This window comes from Coturnix japonica, chromosome 1 (genome assembly GCF_001577835.2).
Source record: "Coturnix japonica isolate 7356 chromosome 1, Coturnix japonica 2.1, whole genome shotgun sequence".
Classification (NCBI taxonomy): Eukaryota; Metazoa; Chordata; class Aves; order Galliformes; family Phasianidae; genus Coturnix; species Coturnix japonica.
Window position 1 is genome coordinate 80,198,927 of NC_029516.1, and position 20,746 is coordinate 80,219,672.

Below are 20,746 nucleotides of genomic sequence, written 5' to 3' on the forward strand. Positions count from 1 at the left end.
TATGCTAGCAGTAAACAATCGGATGCAGTAGAATAATATCATGCAGGAAGTGCTATTCCTGGGTAGATTAAAGCAATAGTTAATATCTTCTACATGACCGACGGAAACAATTGAAATATGTGTTCAGGAGCTCAGGTTTTGTGTTAGAAGCAGCAAACATCAAGCTGGATGTACTGGCTATTTTGCTTTTTGATAGAGAATGACTTCATATTCTAAAATGAATATGAAGAGAGAGATGCAAGTTAGTGAGTATGAATACAAGTATGGCCTTAAGCTGGGAAGGAGAAATGCTTTGCCTTCTGCATCTTTATGGAGAGAAATGTTGGGAATGATACTATGTTCCCCAATCCAGCTGCTGGATTACATGTTGTGAACTGCTTGAAAGTGTCTTTAAAATCATACAGTCATTTGAATTAGTGCTTGATTCAATCAAGCAGAGGAGTGCTTGGCCAAGAGACTGTATGAAGGGTCAAAATACAGTGTAGGTATTTGCGGTAACTCAGCACTAGATCCAAACTGTAATGCTAAGAAAGACTGGCTTCTATCCTGTGTATTTGTAACAGAGGGGTAGGAAGAGGCGTGCATTTATTTATTTATGGTTTTCTTTTTCTTATGTATCTTGTTAGAGGAATCAGAACTTAAGCAGGTTGAATGTAAGTGCTCTAGTTAGTATATTCCTGAGAATTTTTCAGGTTTACTGTGACATCAACCATTGATTCCAGGTCTCGTTAACTTGTAAGGAACAATATGAAGCAGCATCTAAACAGAGCAAGCCAAGAGGGTCAGGGACTATTTTAACATTTGAAAACTGGTAAAATATGGCAAGTGCAATGCTTTTCAAACTTCTGTGTGATAACTACGTGAATGTCTTTTGTTTCACTCTGTCTTAAGATTCCTGGAGATTCATCAAAAGCTTTTTGATTTAAAGAAGCAATGTACTCTTTTCTTCTATCGATAATACTTCTGTTATCTCATTTGCTTTTTTTGAACAAATTAATTAAGTTCAAGTAACATTTTCTCTCTGAATTTGCTTTCATACAGTAAAACTCCCAGGCCTGAGAACTTATGTAGATCCGCATACGTATGAAGATCCCAATCAAGCTGTACATGAATTTGCCAAGGAACTAGATGCTTCTAATATATCAATTGATAAAGTTGTTGGAGCAGGTAATGACCACTACAATATCTTTTTACTGCATGTACTGTTTTTCATCTTTGACTTTATACTTGTGACTGGAAAGGAAATCTTCGTAAGTTTGCAACTTCCTGGATCATATTTAGAGATGACTTCAGTACATATGGGTGGCTAGCAGCACACACATCTATTTGCTTCCTGAAGAAAGCAGATAATAAGATTTGTTTTTAAATGACACCCCACGGGCCACACCTGGACACAGCACTCATAGGAGTAAAGAGAGACTTCAGCCTCACTTGTGTGTTTCTCTTTAAAATCAGTCAGCATAGAAATGGTATCAACTGTGAAGACGCTTTCTGTATTTTCCTTAAAAGGACTGGTGACTGGCTTTGAGTGAAAGCACAAACTCATTTCATACCAGTCACCACACATCCATCAGAATGCAGTGACCTTTGGCTATTAGATTGATTTTGGACACTGCTTTGGATTTGAATTATTGATTTAGGAGGAAAGGGTAGTATATCTGATAACCAATTGTCTGAAGGATACGGATGCCATATATTGTTGGGTTTACTGAAAGCAAACTGTCAAAATGATCAGATTTTGTAGCAGAGGAGATGGATAGTAGAAAGTCTTATCACACTGAGTTGTCCATGTTGTTGTGCAGCATGAAGCTCTTGATAGGATACGTTCTTGATCCTTGAAGTGAAGTGGTAGATTGTCTCATTGAGACAGATGATCATGAAGTGTTAGCTTTCCTGCTGTATTAAAGCATTTATGAGAGAGGGGCTATTGATTTTTAATCCTTTGAAAATTACTAGTTCTTTTATTATTGATTTTTTTTCTTTTTTGACTTCTCTCTACATTTACTATTTGAATTAAAATCATGAGATGTGAGAGTAACAGACTTCTAGTGCACAGCAAAAGATTTTCATCTGGGAAAGATGTGAAACAATGCTGCTATGCTCAGTGCACCTCCTGAATAGCCCAGTAAAAGGAAACACTATTAATTCCTTCATATTGCAGCTACTCAGCTGCTTGTATGAATTTAGGTTATCTTCTGAAAAGGCAAGATTCTTGTTTCATCTTGGTTTTATTTTTGCCCCACAAGAGTGCACTGTTCTCCATCATCTTCAGTAGAGGCACCAAAGCTTTGCTACTATACATAATAGAGAATGTCAATAAAGGAAGAAGGGTTATTGAAAAGCTGAGTCCAAGTGTAGTATGTTTCTTTACAAGACTTTAAGGAGCCTTCATTCTCAAGCATCCTTAAATTGGGTTGTCTGGTCTTTATAAATCTAGAAAGCAAATTCTAAGAAACAATGAAATGTCATACTGTACGTCTCATTGTTTGGATATATGTGTAATTAAAAGTGCACATGAGAAGGAGAAATAAACCAAAATTGGCCAAGTATGAGGTCTGTAAATGGAGGAATGCCTTTCAGAGAAGCTCGAAAAATCCTGCATTAAATGTCTTAGAACAGCCAGGTGGTTTAAAAATAAGTCTCTTTGCTCCATTCCACTCCAGTGAAGGTGACAGCACATTCAACATCAAAGCCTACAGGTCTTCCACACTGAAGCTGGGCTTCACTATTGTATTCATTATGAGGCCATGACTCAGATTCATGCAGCTTAAACACTACATATGGCATTAAATTTAGCATTTCCTATTAACAGTCCTGAAAGATGCCAATAGGAAGTAAAAGAGATAGAGAAGGGGAGAGGGAATGCAGATGAAAACACTTTATGCAGTGGTGGGAGCTTCCGAAATGAGTCTGTAGCATTGCTTCATGCTGTCCTCATGTGCTGCGTGCGATAGGTCATGTAATCAGAACATTATGAAAGTCATGTGAAATGCAGTGAGTGTCTTCTAGACTGCTTCTGTTGAAGCACTTTCTTTCCTCTCCAAAACCAGAAGGGCATTTCCCATCTCTTACTTGAGTCAGTGACTTCTTTGAATGAAGGACCTGGTCTTTTCCTGCCCCTCTCTTTTACAAATGTGTGAATGAAATTATAAAAAGATATTTATTCATTTGACTACATTGAATTGTGACATAAGTAACAGGACCTTCAAGTCAGAGAAGTAATTTTGGTATTCTGTGGTATTTTTCCAAATATTTTTTTTCACATCTTTAGCCAGAAATCTCTGAGAAAATAGAGGGCAGCTTACATAGCTTTGAGAACATTCTCAAATGTAATAAGGAAATTCTCTTATCCAAAAGAACCTCAAGAAAAACACAAGGGATTTTAGTGAGAGGCTAAGCATAAGAAAATTGAGGTCAGGAGCCACATTTTCAGGTTTTTCTTTATAATAATTCCTTCTTTTAAAACAACTTACTTGTTTTTATGGATCCAGTTCAACAGACCACTTAAAAAGTTTAAATCCAATTGGATCACAGGAGAATACTAAGGAAAATGCTTTCTTGATTTGGAACTGACATAAGATTGTACTTTGCTGAACATAGAGCACATATGTGCTTTCCTTTCAAAGTTTAAACATATTTGTAGCATAGCACTGTGTTGGTCAAAGCACTTCAAACATTTAGGGGCTTTATTGCAAAACGTTGTAGTGTCTCAGCGAGGGCATGCAGGTGTATTTCCATAGTGATGCAGAGGTTCCTGAAGCTTGTTAAATGCAGAGCTGCCCCTCCAGCTCTGAGGGAGCTACATGCACACAAGAGCAGTGTAATCACCTTTTAAAACACGACACAGTTAAGGCAGCCACTAGTTCCACAGATTCATCTTTTACTCATCCCTTGGGTCCAAAGGCATGGCCAGTGCCACTTATTGATGCCATAAGAAGCCTGTTTAAACAAATTAAGATTTCCTGAAGAAGGATCTTTATAACATGAACAGCCCTACTAATAATATATATTTGCTTTCCACATGCAAATAGACACATGATCCTGCAAGGCATCTTATACATTTTTTTTTTTAGGTGTAGCATAATGAAAAATGAGCACTTCAGAAAGGTTTTGCATAAAAGGCCATCAGCCTAATCTCTAAAAATCAGTGCTAGATTTTCCACCTTCTACCTCATACACAAAGTTTTTTTCTTCCTAAACAATATCTGATGAGGTACTGTTTCTTTACATATGGATGCATCCAATCCATATAGATCATATAGAAATGATTGATTTACAGGGGAAAAAATTGTAGTGTAACTGCATATCAGTGTGGATGTTGACCACATAGACTTATGTAGCATTCATATGGCCATGTATGTGAGGGAACTCAGGTTAGAGTAGTTGGTTTACCTGTTGAGCTTTCTCCAGATTACTCAGAGTCATTTATGATTAGGAACTAAAGCAGTGTTTATATGTTGATAAAGATTTATTTTTTTTTTTTTTTTTTCTAGAAAGTAAACTCATTTCATATTCCCAGGTATCAGGAAGATTAATTGCCATGAAGGGTCTGATTTTTAGACTCCTGTAACATCCAGTGGCCTCAAGGCACTTGTGGGAATCTAATTAATCTCCCAAGATCTAAATTGTGCAGCCATGGCTAAATGGGAATATGCTGGTGGACATCAGCTTTTCCTTCTCAAAAGCCAAATAAATATCTGATCTACTATTCCAGACTGAATTGATGGACTTATTGCCTAAACTACTTGCTGAAATCACAGATACACTCTATTGACATTACCTGGCCAACAGTTTTAACATTAGTTTGTTACAGCTTTTTTGGATCATGGAAACATAAAGAAAAGGAAACACAAAGCTAAACGTTATATTATCTATTTCAAGCCTTTTCCCCCATTTCTTCTGTTTTAAAGTCATGCTGTGGTCTTCCCCTTAATGATGTTCTGACAGTATTGGACAGGATTTAGTGTTTGAACTGAAGAAGTGTTTGCTGTAGGTAAAGCATATAGGTCATCTCAGTTTGCAGAGGTTGAATATTTTTAATTAAGAACTCTGAACAGAATTCAACACTCATTACTTACTAGTAATAGGTTTTACAATTCATTTTCTGAGTTGTTGCTTGTCTTGTCAGTTTGAAATTACTAATAACATTTGAAAAAATGTATGTAAGTGCTGTTTTAGTAGCATACTCCTGTTTGTTTGTTGTTTAAGTGTTTAATATATTAATAGCACAATATCATGCCCAGAAGATGAAGCAGCTCAGCAACTGATAATAACATATTATGGCTTTCACTTCTGTATTTTTTACTTAATTCTAGCCTGGGTTACCAACTAAGAAAGGTTGCTGTCCTTTGACACATTTGTTCAGATTCTTTTGGTTAAATAACCTGTCTGACAGAGGAACCTTAGAAAACAAAGCTGAGAAATGACCCTAAGAGGTCATGAAGTTGATGCTCTTACCCAAAATGAATCTTGTTAGGAACTCTCCTTGATAGATGGTTTTTCTTTACAATCTCCAAGATAAAAGAGTTCATAGACTCACAAGAATATATATATTTTTTCTGCTGTCCAGGCATCCTTAGTGGTACATTTTTTTGTGATGTAAAAATCTTTATTCTAATTTACACCTATTCTTTGTTTTGCCTCTTTTGTGTAGAAAAAGGAGTCGGTGCCCATCTTATTTATAACCATCATTTTGATGTGCCAAAACCATTATCATCTCTCCCTATCTTGAGTCCTTGTTGTAAATAAATAGGCTTGGTTCCTTGAGTTATGAACATGAGCACACAAGCCTGATTTTTAAGATTCTGGTCATTGCTATTACTCCCTTCATCATTTCTGAATTGCAGTGCCACTAATGTGGCATAGACTCTAATGCCAGCCATATGGGTAGCAAATTGATGAAAGAAGAATTTTAATGTACAGATAAATGCATGAATACATAAATAAATGAGCTAAAGGTAAAATCTAAAACATATCCCATGTGATATCACATCTGAAATCAATAGTGCATGAGGATTTCTGTACAGATATCAATTCATCATACTTTTCTGAGCATTAAATCCACACAGTAACATTATTTCAGTTTACCTATCATAAATATTGTATTTGTATGCTTTTTATTTTATTTTATTTTTAAATATTTTTAAATATTGCTTAATGTGAACAATTGGCTGCATGGTTAAAGAGAGAATCACTGCAAGCAAATAATCTCCAAAAGCCTTTTCACTTTAGAGGTATAGCAATGCTGTTGAATTTAGGACTATGATATCATGGGGAAAGCTTTTATATAAATAGTGTAATTACTGTTTCCCTTATGCTTTATTGACAAAAACAAACAAAATCCCCAGTTTGCATAAAAATGATGTTGGCTAGGTTTTGGTTTACACGGCTTGTTGCTTTCCAAGTCAAACTTTTATATGACACCATTAGAAATAATATATCAAAGGAAAGGCTATTTACATTTAGATCTCACATATTTTGAGGTGAAAAAAAAACACCCAACTTTATGCACTTATTGACAGAAAATGAGTGTTGAAAGCATCCAGTCCTGTAGTAAATACTTTATTTTCTATTCAGTAAATTGTTTCTCCTGTCTTTAAATATAAATAAACACGTAGGGCAATTCTTGCTGTCCCCCATTTTCCTGAATGTCATCCATTCTCCATTTGTACAGAGTTCTCTGTTATTTCATTTATTCTGTCATTAGAACAAGGAAGCAAAATGTTCCTAAAGTTACTTTAACCTGGATGCTCTCTCCACACTTTATTGTATTCTATGAAGTCTGAAGTAGGGGGAAGGTTGGGTAGTTGGGAATCAAAAGTCAGTTACTGCTCACATTTGCCTTTTGAGATATTGAAGCTTATATTCTTGGTGTAATCATTAAAAAAAATATGGAAATTTCCAAGTGAATTTTCTTCCATCAACCTGATAACATTTCATGCTTCTTTCATTTAAACACTAAGGTAAGTAAGTTTTGTCTCCTCCAGGATGTTACATAGCAAAGGATAAACCATATCATATAAAAGTAAACATTCATCAAACTTTGCTATTTTGTATTTAAGGACCTCGTGTGATTCTCAGTGGGCACAATATTCATAGTGGATTATCATGTCCTGTAGACCCTTGGTGACAGGATGTATTTACGCAATGAGATCAATCTGAATAATGATAGAGCAAAAGTAATCTGTATGGCCTGCTTTCATTGGGCAGTCTTCCTCTGAGTTCACATCTGTGGTCTATCAGTAGATGTCACAGTTCAGGGACTTTTCTTCTGAACACTGAGTCTTATTAACTTTCCATTAATTAACTACATTTCATCTTTCATCTTTTTTCCACTTTTTTTAAGGGGAATTTGGAGAAGTGTGCAGTGGGCGCCTGAAGCTGCCTTCTAAAAAGGAAATTTCAGTGGCCATCAAAACTCTGAAAGCTGGCTACACGGAAAAACAGAGAAGGGATTTCCTGGGAGAAGCAAGCATCATGGGGCAGTTTGACCACCCCAACATCATCCGACTGGAGGGCGTTGTGACTAAAAGTAAGATTTGACAGGAGATCATTTTTTTGCATGGGAAGTGTTGCCAGATGGCCTTAGGAGGTCTCTTATAATCTAAACTATTCTGTGATAGTCTGATCTTTCACGAAAGAGTAGAAGACAGTAAAACACTGACTCATCAGTGTTTATGCTCTGCAAAACCTTCCAGAGATGTTTATGTCATAATTCTGATAGTATGCACCAAATATCATCCATGAGAGATAAGAAAGGAAATGTTTGTAAACTTATGTTGATGGATTCAGCAAAGAGACAAGGACCTTGTCTGTTTTGTTGCTCTCGGGATACTACGGACTTAAAAACAGAACCCTGGGCTATTAAGATAGGAAAAAAATGGGGAATAAAAGTAGTCTGCTTGAAAAGAAAACAGACGATGTGGAGAAAATGAGCATTTCTAAAGAACGTTGCACCTAAATAACAAGCTGGCAGATTTTAGGAACCAATTTAATACTCTGGAGATATAAATTACAAGAAAGTGGCCAGGAGGCACTTGCAGATATAATCTATTAGAAGTCATGCAGCCTGCTATTCTAAGGTTTCCTAATTGCACTGAAGCAATACTTACTGCCTTCAACTAAATCATTAGAATTTATCATTAGTGAAAGTTAATGAACAGCCTACCTGGCTACAGCATCTAATACAAGTATATAAATAAGTCCACCCTTCTTCCTACATGGTTTTCATGTAGGGAAAATGCTCTGTGCGATATTCAGTATGTACCAGCCTGAGGCATTTTAAAGAGCCTCTAGAATTTATACTGCCTAGATAAAATCTCTTTAAAAGTTTTGGGACTTTAAGCTGTCAGTAATAAGATTAATTTTATTTCATTGATACTGTTTAAATACTTTTCTAATGCACATTTTCTAAATCTACCATTGGACTGTGGGATAGTTTTTGTTTTGTTTTGTATTAAAGCATAATTTTGTCAGTGTTTATTATAACAAACAATCTCTTCTGAGATAAAGAAATAGTTGAAAACTCCATCCATACGTGGTACCTCCCTGGTACACGTATGGATGAAACATGTTTGAAGAACCATCTCCAGATCCACTTTAAGATCATAGCATCTTGTAACAGGCATTCCTGAATGCTGATATTGGTCTTATAGCTCACACCTAGTTTTCCCGTGTCAGCTGTAGTAGCCTTATCCCAACCTTCCAAGCATTTCCCAAGAGTCACAAGGTCTCTTTACCAGTGGTTGGTGGGATCTCCTACTTGTGGTGCTGCCTTATTTAGGAGAGTTACCCTCATTCCTTGCGCTGCTGATTGGCCTCTACCTTAGGATGCAAAGACAGAAACGGTTGCAGAAAATAGGCATGAAATATTGGCACAAAATATAAGCTTCTTCTGGAAGACATAAATTCAAAGACTTCATCTACACTAAGTTTCCATTGCAAAATAACATGATAAATTTAATGGCAAAAGTGCTGTAGTCATTGTTAAGTACGAGATCAGTAAGACTTTGCATGAGTTATTCTTAAAAGCTAACAATAATTCAGGATGCCCTGAAATTCTTCAGGGGAGTGGAAAAATCGTGTAGTATATTTTCTAGTTCACGCTAGAGGACTCTGCTGATAAAGCACGCCTTTAGAAAGAACAGCTTCAGTGAACTGCTTGAAACGTGCAGAGGACATTTTAACTGGACAGATTACAACTCTTACTTCTTTTTAGTAGATGGTTTTGTTGTTTCTAAGCAACCTTGTTTTTCAGAGTGGGCCATTCAAGTTTTCACAAACAGAATGGCACAAAAGATTTTCACAGCTTACTGCAATAAGGTACATGAAATAAATTCAAATAAGTTTCAAAACAAATGACAAAAAGTGTGTAAATCCCTATATGTTAGAAAGAAATACAATAATAATTCTTCCTTTAGGTATAATTCATGAAAGTCTGTTTTGCTGATTTAGATAACAAAAAAAATATCCTTCAACTCATGCCTCTCAATTCCTATTAGAAAAGGGTTGCAGGATGTGCCTGTATAAATTCAGATTAGCTCCTGGTTTTAATGACATTCATTTTGTGCAGTCAAAGTAATATTTACAAACGCTGAATTTCTTCAAACAAAAGTGTCTGTACACAGCTGAGCTGATATCTGTGTTGTTACATTTTGTATTTCTGTGGCACTTCAAAAAATAATTTAATGCTCTACATGCAGAATGTTGAGCATTGCTTATACATGTGCATTACTAATTCTGTCTTCTTGTGTAGGAGAGCATTAGTAAGTTTATTCTTTGGCAGTATTCATGTCAGACTTGCTGTCTGTCTCAAGGGTGGCTTGCAGGATTCACTGTCTATCACACTGAACTATGAGAGAGCAACATACAAGTATTCCCAGCTGAAGTCAATATAAGTATCAGGGATTCAGCCTTCTCTCCAGATGGCTGGAATAGTGATAAGAAAGTTGAAAAAACTGTTCTAGAACCATTTGTGTCTGTTTTACTGGGTAAAATTAAATGGCATAAATGCAAGGAAAGGGAATCCTTTAATATCCACTAAAGTTTTAGAAGACTAAGAAGGTGGGTTATGTTGTTTGTTTTTCCCTTGTCTTGGCTTTGTTTTGTTTTATTTTGTTTTCAAACCAGACCACTATAGTGTAATAACAATTTAGCGAGTGTTCATATTTTGTAATGATAGCTATTAAATCACACTCATAAGCGCTGGTTTTTATACACCATTAGGAGAAGGTCTTTGAATTACTCTCTGGATCTCTCCTAATCCAGATAAGTAGACAGTATGACCTTTCTTCATTAGCTGAAGTCTTTTGAGAGGTCTCAGAGGTGAACTCACTTCTCATACTAAGCACTCTTCTGAAGCTGCAGTAACTGCAATCCGTACAGCAGGACTGCTTGATACACGAAGTTATCCAGCTGTGGTGGCTGGGATCTGCCTGCCGACACACTGGCAATGCGAAGGAATTGCACTCACCAAATACAACTTCAGTCCCCTACTTCAAATTGACTTCGGTTCTGAGTTTTCCTTTACACCAGTCTCCCAGGCGTGCTGTAGTCAGTAATCCTAATAACCAGCACACATGTTCTGCATAGTTTACTAATATTTTACAGCAATTTGTAGCCTGTTAGTATAATAAATTTCAGCAACACTGTTGACACAAGTTGTTATCATGTATGAACGGCTGTGCTTTGATAAATGAATGCAGATCATTCTTTTAAAAGTGCATGGTGTTGCTTTGGAGCATATGCTTCTTATTACGGACACATTTGTAACTGGATGTGAGTGAAACCCTGCACTTAGGGCTTTCTTAATTTGGGTGATCAAGGCAGGAAGATGCTCTCCTAGTAAAGCTGAAAGATGGATCTTCTTACTGAAATTTCAGACTTCTGATATGCCATAAAATTGAGTTTATGCAGAAAACAAGTTCACTTTCTCCTGGTTTCTAACTGTGTGGATTATCATAGAAGGTTTTGGATCGCCACAGTAGAGTACTGCCGTTTACTTTAAAGGTCCAGAAATGCCTTTGGGCTAATATTACATGCCCAATGTAAACAGGGTACGTTTTCTGTCACTGTACATTTCCTGTGAGCAACAAGAATAAACAAGCAACAGAAAACTTCTGGAATTTTTACATCATTCATTCTTTTATTTGTACTATATCTTATATAATTCCAAGTCAGTGTTTTGAATGGAAAGTTTGTTCTCACTAGTTAATGGAGGGCAGTAAGTTACCCATTAGTGTGTCTCCCCCAGCACAATGCATCGGCTGCACAGCAGAAAGGTGTTTTAACCCCTTCATCTATGCAGAGAGGACAAAAGATTTTCCCCTGAAAATTCATTCAAGAATTCAAATTATTTGAAATTAATGTTTATCTTCTAAAAGAATTTCTATTTGATGGAAATTTTGGGAGTAGGGGGTGGAAAAAAAGGGGTAGTTAAAATGTGCTTTGCTTTTCTCATGGCTTTCTGGATTTTGATTATAGCAGATCTATCTTCAAGCCTCATCCTACTCAATTTTAAAAGCTTCATTTTTAAACGTTTATTTAAAAGATATATCACCGGCTATATAATATGAAGATTTTTGGCATGCTTTTATGGTCAGAAACCTTCTTGTATTATATGTAAAAATAACAATTCACCTCCTTAAAGAGCACTGTGTTCCTACCCACCTTTCTCTCTACCACAAAGAGAAAATAAACAAAGATTTTAAAAATATTATGAAATAATAAACTACAAATGATGGTGAAATATTAGCAGGGCAGTGGCCTTTGGAAATGTTGCTGTAATCACATTCATTTTTGTATTAATTTCTCTTCAGCATGTCAGAGTCATATATAATACCTTGGTTATGTTACGGAATACCCTAGGGTAGAAAGATCAGTTTCACTAACTGGTCTGAATCTGCCCAGAATTTTCACATACAAAAGGCTTTCCAAGGGTACAGGAGTAATACTAAAGGGAGTGTGGTGCTGCTCTCATGTACCTCCATAGCAGGAACATGTTGGCTGTGCTCCTGCAGCAGATCCCTCACCCCTCTGTTGTGCAGAGCAGACACTTGAGGTGACAAGCTGTGACTCTTCTGTAGCCCATGCCCAGTTCCCTTCAGGAAGAAACATCAGGATATGTGCCCAGCAAAGCACAGCTGCATAAATGCAACTGTTTGGCTCACTGGCTGGACAAGGCACAGCGTGCTGAAAATGCAGGATGCTTCACCTGCTAAAAATCATACCAGTTTACACAAAAGGAACTCTGTTTCTGTTGATGTTGTTGCAAACGTAATTGCATTGTAGGCACAGTGATTTTTGCATGTATCATTTTGCTTTCTATTTTAACACTAAGATGTTCCTTCAGATTTGGGTACATGTTCGAAATGCCTCTTTACCAATCATTCTGTAGTCATTTTAAATGCCTGACTCCTGTAATGTATTTGCAGGTAAACCAGTTATGATTGTTACTGAATACATGGAAAATGGTTCCTTGGACAGCTTCCTAAGGGTGAGTGCAATGGATCATTACATGGTGCATGACCAGCTCTTGTTCTGAGCTCATTATCTGTAGCCACTCTACTCTGATGCATCGTGAGCTCTTCTTTCTTAATACTTTATTATTTCCACTGGTTGTCTGCATTATGATCTGCAAGGATCTGCTGTTGCATATTGATTGCTTGCTGCCTGCCACTCTTGTCCCAAAAAGAAGTGAAACATTTTTCATATTATTTGTATGTCATGTCTATTAAATAAAAATAATTCTGGCACATAGAAATAAAAATTGTTTTTACTGGGGCAAAACTACCACTATAATGCAGTTGTGCTTATTGGTTGGCAGCCTGTATGTCTTATAAGTGATTTCCAAAGCAAACAGATTTGTGGAAATGCTATTGGTAAACTAGTAATGGTGAGCCAAGAGCCATTTCCCTATATGTAAAAAGTTTAGGGAATAGCCCTTATGTGAGTGTGTTTGAAATGTTTTGCTAGCAAACTTTATTAGACTGTTTCCTTTCCCCAACCTTAGACATACTTACAGTGCTGTTGATTTATCTTTGTTTTCGGTCAAAGTTGGTAGCGAGCCTAAAAAAATTTGAACGCTCCCTGTGTCATCAAGATTTACATGTGGCAAAACAAGAAGTGTAGCAGAAATGAAATCCCATCTGAGGGAAACACTAGTTTAATTTTAATTTGTTAGGGCAAACTCAGCTGTTGTCTGGGAGACTGCTTTGGTTCTACCGTGGTTGAATGACATTATCCCCCAAATTCATAACACTAAACTAGACATTTAACCCCAAAAGGGAGCATATTGTCAACCTTAGTTTCAGTATGTTCGGTATATGTTATGATGTCCGCTGAAGCATGTAAAATGCATATAAATAATGTGTCAGTGTATCTGAATGAAATATACCTGTACTGAGCGATATATATTTTGTATAGGCTTGAAATTCTTGAAGAAAGCTCTGAGGAAAGAAGTATATTTTCTGGCCGTAGAAAACAATTGTTTAGCTTGTTCGTTCATTTGGGTGTGATTTTTTTATTTATTTTTGTCTTTTAGTGTGGTTGCATGGAAACACAGAATAAGAACCTTATGAGTCATTAATATCATAGGCAACGCAGGTCAAATATCCCATTTTATAAATGCCTGTTAAAGGTAGTTAGCTTGCCTTCCTTCCTGCCATCTCATTCCTTCCATGGTTAGAAACCTTCATGTGATTCCCAGCTAAATCTTTTCCAGGATCTAAAGAGATCCCCATGTTTGGGCTCTCTTTAAAGAAGGTTTCATAGCAGGGAACTGCCAAGAGTCTTTAATAATAATAAATTCCTTCATGAAAGGGAATTCTGAGAGGCTCTTTAAGCATCCTCTGTGCCATGTATTAATCTAATGTTTACAGCACTAATATTGCCCCAAAGTATACTAATCAGAAATGAAATGACTACAGTCAGTCTTGCAGACTAATTTGTGTGAGCTCACCACACTTGGCAGAGCCAACTCCAGTGTATTTAATAAAGTTCTGGAAGATGCAGCAGGAAGAGCTGGAGAGTTGCCTATGATGATACATTTATGGCACTGAGGGATTCATTTGCGAGCTGTTGTAGGACATACTGTTATCCTGTTGTCTACATATCTGTATGTCAATATCAAAGCTCAGTGTTAACAAATAGCATTAGTAAGAGCTAAGAGATTTAAAACACATGCCTAGAAGTAGACAATTAGAAATCTATACAACTATTAGTTTCTAGGCTACAGTGTGCTTAAGTGGTTTTGTGTTTGTAAAGTTGAGGAAAATTTTGAGAAATGAGTTCTAATTTGGGAGGCATTCGAAATCCACTGAATCAGGACAGGATTTATTGCAGCTAAAAAAAAAAAACCAACAACCAAACAACAACAACAAAAAACATCCATACATAATAGAAAACTCATTAGTCTATTGGGTAAGGCAGGGATTTTCACTACCAGTTCCCTTTCAGTGAAGCTAGACATCTGTTTCTCTAATGTCCTGACACTCCAGACTCAGGGGCACGCATGACTTAGATTTATTTGCCACTTTTATACAGGGCCCATAGAGGAAATTAAAAATCTGATGAGAACAAGAAGAGGGAAACTGAATTTTTATCTGAATGGAAAATCTGTCCCTTTTCTCTCAGCTGATGGGGAGATTATTTTCTACAGATCAAAGTAGAGCCATGTGTGGCATTTAACTTTTGATCTCTGACTAATGAGCTCTTTGCTTAAGGAATTTCCAGAATCTTAATCAAAAATCTTGTATGTGGAGGAGCACAAACAATCGCTGAAATGACATTTCAAATGTTTTCCAGAAACATGATGCCCAGTTCACAGTCATTCAGCTGGTAGGCATGCTTCGTGGGATCGCATCTGGCATGAAATATTTGTCAGATATGGGTTATGTCCACCGAGATCTAGCTGCTCGTAATATACTCATCAATAGTAACTTGGTGTGCAAAGTCTCAGATTTTGGTCTTTCTCGTGTATTGGAAGATGACCCAGAAGCTGCTTACACAACAAGGGTGAGTTTCTGTATTTATCCTTTTAAATTTCACTGTTTGTTGTGATAAAGTTGACCTGAAAGCTGAGGAAGCCCCTGAGGCTTATACTCTTTACTGCAGAGGCTCTCTGGTCTTCCTTGGCTGTAGGTGTTCAAAAAAACATAAACTCATTACAGCTTTGTTTTTATTTCAGTCTCAGGAAAGACAAAAGGCAAGAAAACACTCTGTTGGTAGATTAATTTCCTTGCAGTGTGCAAAAATTCATGGTTTCTTTTTGCTGTTTACATCAAGGAATGAATACCACAACTAGGGCCTAAGGTAGTTTGGTACACAGTGATATAAGACTTGATGCATGAAGGTTTTGTCACACTGGTTATTCGACACTTAGATAGTTTTTTAAAAAGACAGACAAACAACAACAACAACAACAACAAAAACAAACACGCACACAAAAACACTCAAATAAAAAAAATCTTTTTATGTTTTTATACCTTACGGTATAATGCTATTTATGTCTTGATTGGAACATGCTTAGATTACTGTTGTGTAAAAGGTACATCACTCATACTTGCTGCTGTACCTTTAACTGAGCAAATACCTGAGTAAAAGAAAAAATAAGTGTTCTTTAAAATATCCTGTGCTTTCTTCTTATATCACATACACAGAGTGGTACTCTTTGTTAGAGACATAATAATGTCAGTTAGACTAACGTCTAACTGTTCTGTTCCATCTGAGATAGTTTTGTCTGATAGAGAGCTGGGTTGGGTTGGGTACCATACTCAAGTAAAATTTATAATGAAGCCTAGCAGCCATTTTGTCTTCAAAATGTACAGAACAAATTGGAGTAGAATGTATCAGCAGAATCTTGATGTGGGTTTTCTAGGGTTTCCTTCATTCTTGATCACTGACAGCAACAAGCAATTATTGCAGCAGTTTACTTGAAAAACAAAGATCTCATACGTGTTTTCTTATACATACATTCATACATATATGCATATAATATATATATATGTGTGTGTTTGTGTGTGTGTAAATTTGTCAATCATACCTTCATAATTTATTATATGTAAAGATATTCTTCTTTACTTGAGCCTTCTGTGCTCTCTCTGACTTCTGACAAGCTGTTGCATGTTTGTAGAAGTGTGCAATGTATACTGCTTTAGGAACTGTCTGCAGAGATCTCTCTCACAGTTAATAGAAAGAGACACTAATAGGAGAAAGCAGTTTTCATGTTCAGTATAGGAGCAACATTCATAGTTAAATATTAATATAATGGAAGAGTTCCTTAAGAGAAAATCACCTATAGCTCCATCACAGAGATCTGTTGCCTTGTCAAATGTCCTCCCCTAGTATGTATGCTTGCAAGCTGATGCAGTTAACTTGTGTCCTTCCACCACTGCCCAGTGGCAGATTATCTGTCTCCTCTTGAAAGCAGCCACTCACATACACTGAAGTTTCTTTGCTTTTCACACATATGCCTCCATTCTTTTCTTTTCTAAACAGTTTTTCCAAACCTAATAATTCTTGCTGTTCTCCTCCTGGCTATTTAAATGTGATACTCAAAAGCTGATACAGCAAATCCCTGCACAATGCATAGGATATCTCTCTTGTTTCTCACACATGCCCTGTCTGTTAATATCTCCATGGGTGAGGATTCCTCCCATCTCTAGCAAAACTTAACCTCATGACACATGCTTTTGACAGGCTTCAAAGGTAAGCTCTCATGTTCCAAAATTCACCTGGCCATGCAAATAGATAGTTTAGTATAATATAATAAGGACATTTGGGGTACTTACATTAAGACCTGAAGACACTTTTAAGTCCTAGTTATCTTATATGAAAAATTTGTAAAGGCAGAAGAAAAAACAGATCCACAGCATGCTGCATATCATAGAGCTTTATAACTGAGGTGGATTTTGCTGTGAATGGAGTACACATAAATGGCTTGTATCCCCAGGTGGGCTAGGATGAACCAGGATTCTCAGCATCAGTATTGCATCTAAATTTCCTGTGGCCAAGTGCAACACTGAAATTCTTTTCTTCTCCTTCTGCCACCTATTTTCTAAGTCTAACTTCCTATTTACATTTAGATAATGAAACACGATGGAAAGGAACTGTTTTGCAAAGTATATTCATTTGTGTTCTGTAAACTCCATCTGGCATTTATGGTATGTTTACAAACTGCTGCAGGGAGATGTTCAGATAATTAAAACCTTCAAATACATCCTAGAACAATTGAATTTCCTTCAAAAAAAGTTACTGAATATAACTCAGCCACATACTGATTCTGAGAGGATAAGGGTATTCGCTGTTTGTCTCTCTTGCTCAAGTTTCCTTTGAAGTGAATTTTGTACACAGATCCAGACTGGGCATTTGCATGTTTGGGCCCCAGCTAAAATAACTGAGGGCCATGAGTGTGAAAGCATTCCACAGAGTGCATTCCCACCCAGTGGATACACAGCTTCACTGTATATAAGACCCATACTGTTCCCATCATACCTCCTGGTGATGCTTACACGCTCCTGACTACTGCCCCAAGTTCTCTGTGAGACTGCTCTGTGAGAACTGGGATTTATAAGAAAACTTTGCTACCTAACAGGATCTTGTTTTAGCTCCTGAGTTACTGTCACTGCTTTCATACCACAGAAGGCACTCAGTAGCCTGAGGTCTGCCTGCTTACAGAAACAGAAGCCAGCATCTGCAGCAAACCCACTAAATGTGCTGGAGGGGATGTACTGTAATTATCTATGTTCTCCGTACCTATTCAATTTTAATTGAAAGGCCAAGGCTCTATTAACGTTTCCATTGTCAAATTGATCTTTTCTATTCGTATTATTTTTAGATGTCTGAATGACAAGTAGGTGGAACAGTATGAACTGAAATTAAATTTAAACTATCACACATGTAGAAGGACTGTAATTATGTCTCTCAGGTGTTTAATATTTGGGTAATCAGTAGATGAGTATAGACTGTTTAAGTTCATCCTTGGGCACATCAGTGGTGTTCATGGCATTTCAGTGTATCCAGTTCCTATATTTGCATGCATAACTCACTTCTCCTTGAATCTGCAGCACTCTAAAAGCATTGTGCTTTGGTGGAAAGTGTCCTGATAATGTGATCTCATAAAACTGAGTCAGAGTAGGGTGGGCATAGTGAGGCACCACTCCTTGTTCTCTCTGCTGAGAACAGTTCTTTCACTGCACATTGTTGCAGTTACTTCTTGAGATATTTTTCCTGCATTTCCTTGGTATACAAAAACACAGCAATACAGACTTAGTCCTGCGAAGAATCTGTCAAAAAAAGAAAAAGAAAGAAAGAAAAAAAAAAAGAAGAAGACATGACAAATTATCTTGTATAGGTGTATAGGACAGAAGTGGCACTCTGTTATCACTTACCACCTGAGAAGGATATAGATTCAAGATAAAATATTAAAGGCTGAAGCAGAAGGGTTGTGTAATTTTAAGGTGTGTTTATTAGTGTAAACTAGGCTCATCTCACACACATGAGACCATTGTGCTATGCCTCAATAAGGTGTTGATGAATTAATCCAAGTCCTAAGGTAATGAATTAATTCCAGGCTTTTACCTTCAGGTTTTCCTGCAATGTTATTCTAATTTTTCTGTTAGAACCATTTTTTCTTGATTCTGCTCACCCCAGGCCTGCAGCTGAGCGGCCTGTGACAGTCATCCTGTACAAGTGATCAATCACAATGCTGGAAGGAGTACGAAGTCCTGGAAATAGCTGACTTGCACCAGGCTTGTGAGAAATAAAGTGGGAACCTTGAGATGAATTAGAATGAACAGCCAGATTCTGTAGGAATCAAAGCTCCATTTCAAATCCTGAGTGTTACTCTGACCTGGGCTACCAGGGCTTTGAATCTGCAATAACAAACTCTGGCCATCTCTAATACTAAGGCTTTCTTTCTACTCGAAGTTACCACATTCTAACTACAAACACATTCATGTTCTAGCCTCAAATGCATTTTTTTTTATCTGACAGCTATTTCTCTAAGAATCATCAAGGAAAGTTCCATTCCACATTTTAACAAAAAAATGAAAAAGTGAGCTTGAAACCACTGATGGAAATTCAAATTTTGAGAGTAGAATTCTAAGTACTCCAAAGTGATGTTTTGATGGTTTGCACAACCAGCCATTATGCCAGCATAAGAAAAAGAGCATCACTGTTCCTCTCCAACCAAGCACCAGTATTGTTCTCCTGTATGGCCTACTGCTTGTGCAGCCTTTCTTCTGCGCTCCAAGTCTGCTCAGATTTGCAGACTGATTTCTGAGTCTGTGGGATGAGTGGGAGACACTTGCCTTGGAAGCTGTTTCTGTTTGTGGTGGTGACATTTAATTCCTATAAGCTTAGGATCATAGAATCATAGGATGGCTTGGGTTGGAATGGATCTTAATGATCATCTACTTCCAAGCATTCTGCCATGGGCAGGGTTGCCACTGACTAGATCAGGTTGACTTTCTCCGTAGTGTTCGTGTTCCTTATTGTGTGAGATGTGGGAGGAGAAGAAAACAAAGCTGTCTACTAGTACACATCGGAAAAAAAGCTGAAAAAGTGAAACGGAGATTGTTATCATCTCCAAATCGTAAAGGGCAAATGGCTTTGTTGTTAAAGTACCATGGTATGGGAGAGCTTTATTCATTTCTTAGCTGTGCCTTGGACTCAGTGAGGGATTCAGGACGTTTGTAAAATGCACAGTATTGTTTCTCAATAGAGTATGAGAAAAATAAAATCATTTTTATGCTCTCAGTACTGTCATACAGTAGTACTGGGAATTAAGAATAACATATATTGAATAGAAAATAGCATGTACTTTTCTTGACTAAAGCACATTTTATTATGGATTTTGAAGTCTGAACCAGAGAGACAACAGGATCTCCAGCCAGGCTTCTGTAATGAAACAGTGGTTTGAAATACCCATATGTAATTACTGTTTCCTACTTGCTGGTCCACAAGTAATGTGGAAATTCAGTCTTTACCTAATTGTAAGGGTTGTGTATGATATGAAGATTTGCTTTTTGGTTAAGGTAAGGAGTCTGTTACATGGGATGTGGTCCATACAGAGCCGTATGCCAGATCAGATCCCATCTCTGAACTTTGCCAAGCTTTTAAGACATATCTGATGACATTCTGGAGTTCTGAAATGCAGGCTGACTAAACTGCACCTGTGTTCCCTATATTTAGCTAATTTGTGCAAAAATTGCAGACACTTAGGTGCCAAAATGAGCTGTATTTAGGTTTCTAATGAACACTTAATGTCCACATTTCTACTGTTAAGCAAGGTAGTTAAACTGAAGCTGATGAGTTTATGCCTGCCTTCAGTGCAGGTGCACATCATACATTATTTTTATGCTTTAATACTTGCTGGTAACTTGTGGTAACAATTGAACTCCCCACACAGGTTATTGTGAAGCTAGGTGCATGAGCATACCGTAGTATAATGGAGGTTTCAGAGGTGTGTTAAATAGTTATAGCCTAGGGTGAATTCTTAAGAAAATATCCCTGGATATGTTGTACATCCCTCAAACTGGAAATATCTTGGAACTGTTACAGTTTCTTGTATTCCAATATATTCAAACCAAACATACCTTAAGTAGGAAATTTTGCACTTCTGTCACTTATGAATTTCTTTTCTCACCCGTGATCCACAAATCAGAGTCTGAAAATCCTCTGACATAGCTGGCACTATTGGAAACTGGCTCTTCTCTCTAATTTTCATATTGCAGAAACTCAGCCTGAG

At 37.1% G+C, this 20,746-nt stretch overlaps 1 protein-coding gene across 2 annotated transcripts in view; it reads left to right on the top strand.

The window, feature by feature from the left end:
• The window catches only part of EPHA3 (EPH receptor A3), a 211,175-nt gene that overhangs the window by 170,648 nt on the left and 19,781 nt on the right, over nt 1–20,746 (top strand). For both annotated transcript variants that reach the window (XM_015878647.1, XM_015878656.2), the window contains exons 10-13: nt 1,042–1,167; nt 7,346–7,531; nt 12,432–12,493; nt 14,803–15,012. In XM_015878647.1, the coding sequence (XP_015734133.1) occupies nt 1,042–1,167; nt 7,346–7,531; nt 12,432–12,493; nt 14,803–15,012 (584 nt within the window). The remainder of the gene's footprint in view (nt 1–1,041; nt 1,168–7,345; nt 7,532–12,431; nt 12,494–14,802; nt 15,013–20,746) is intronic.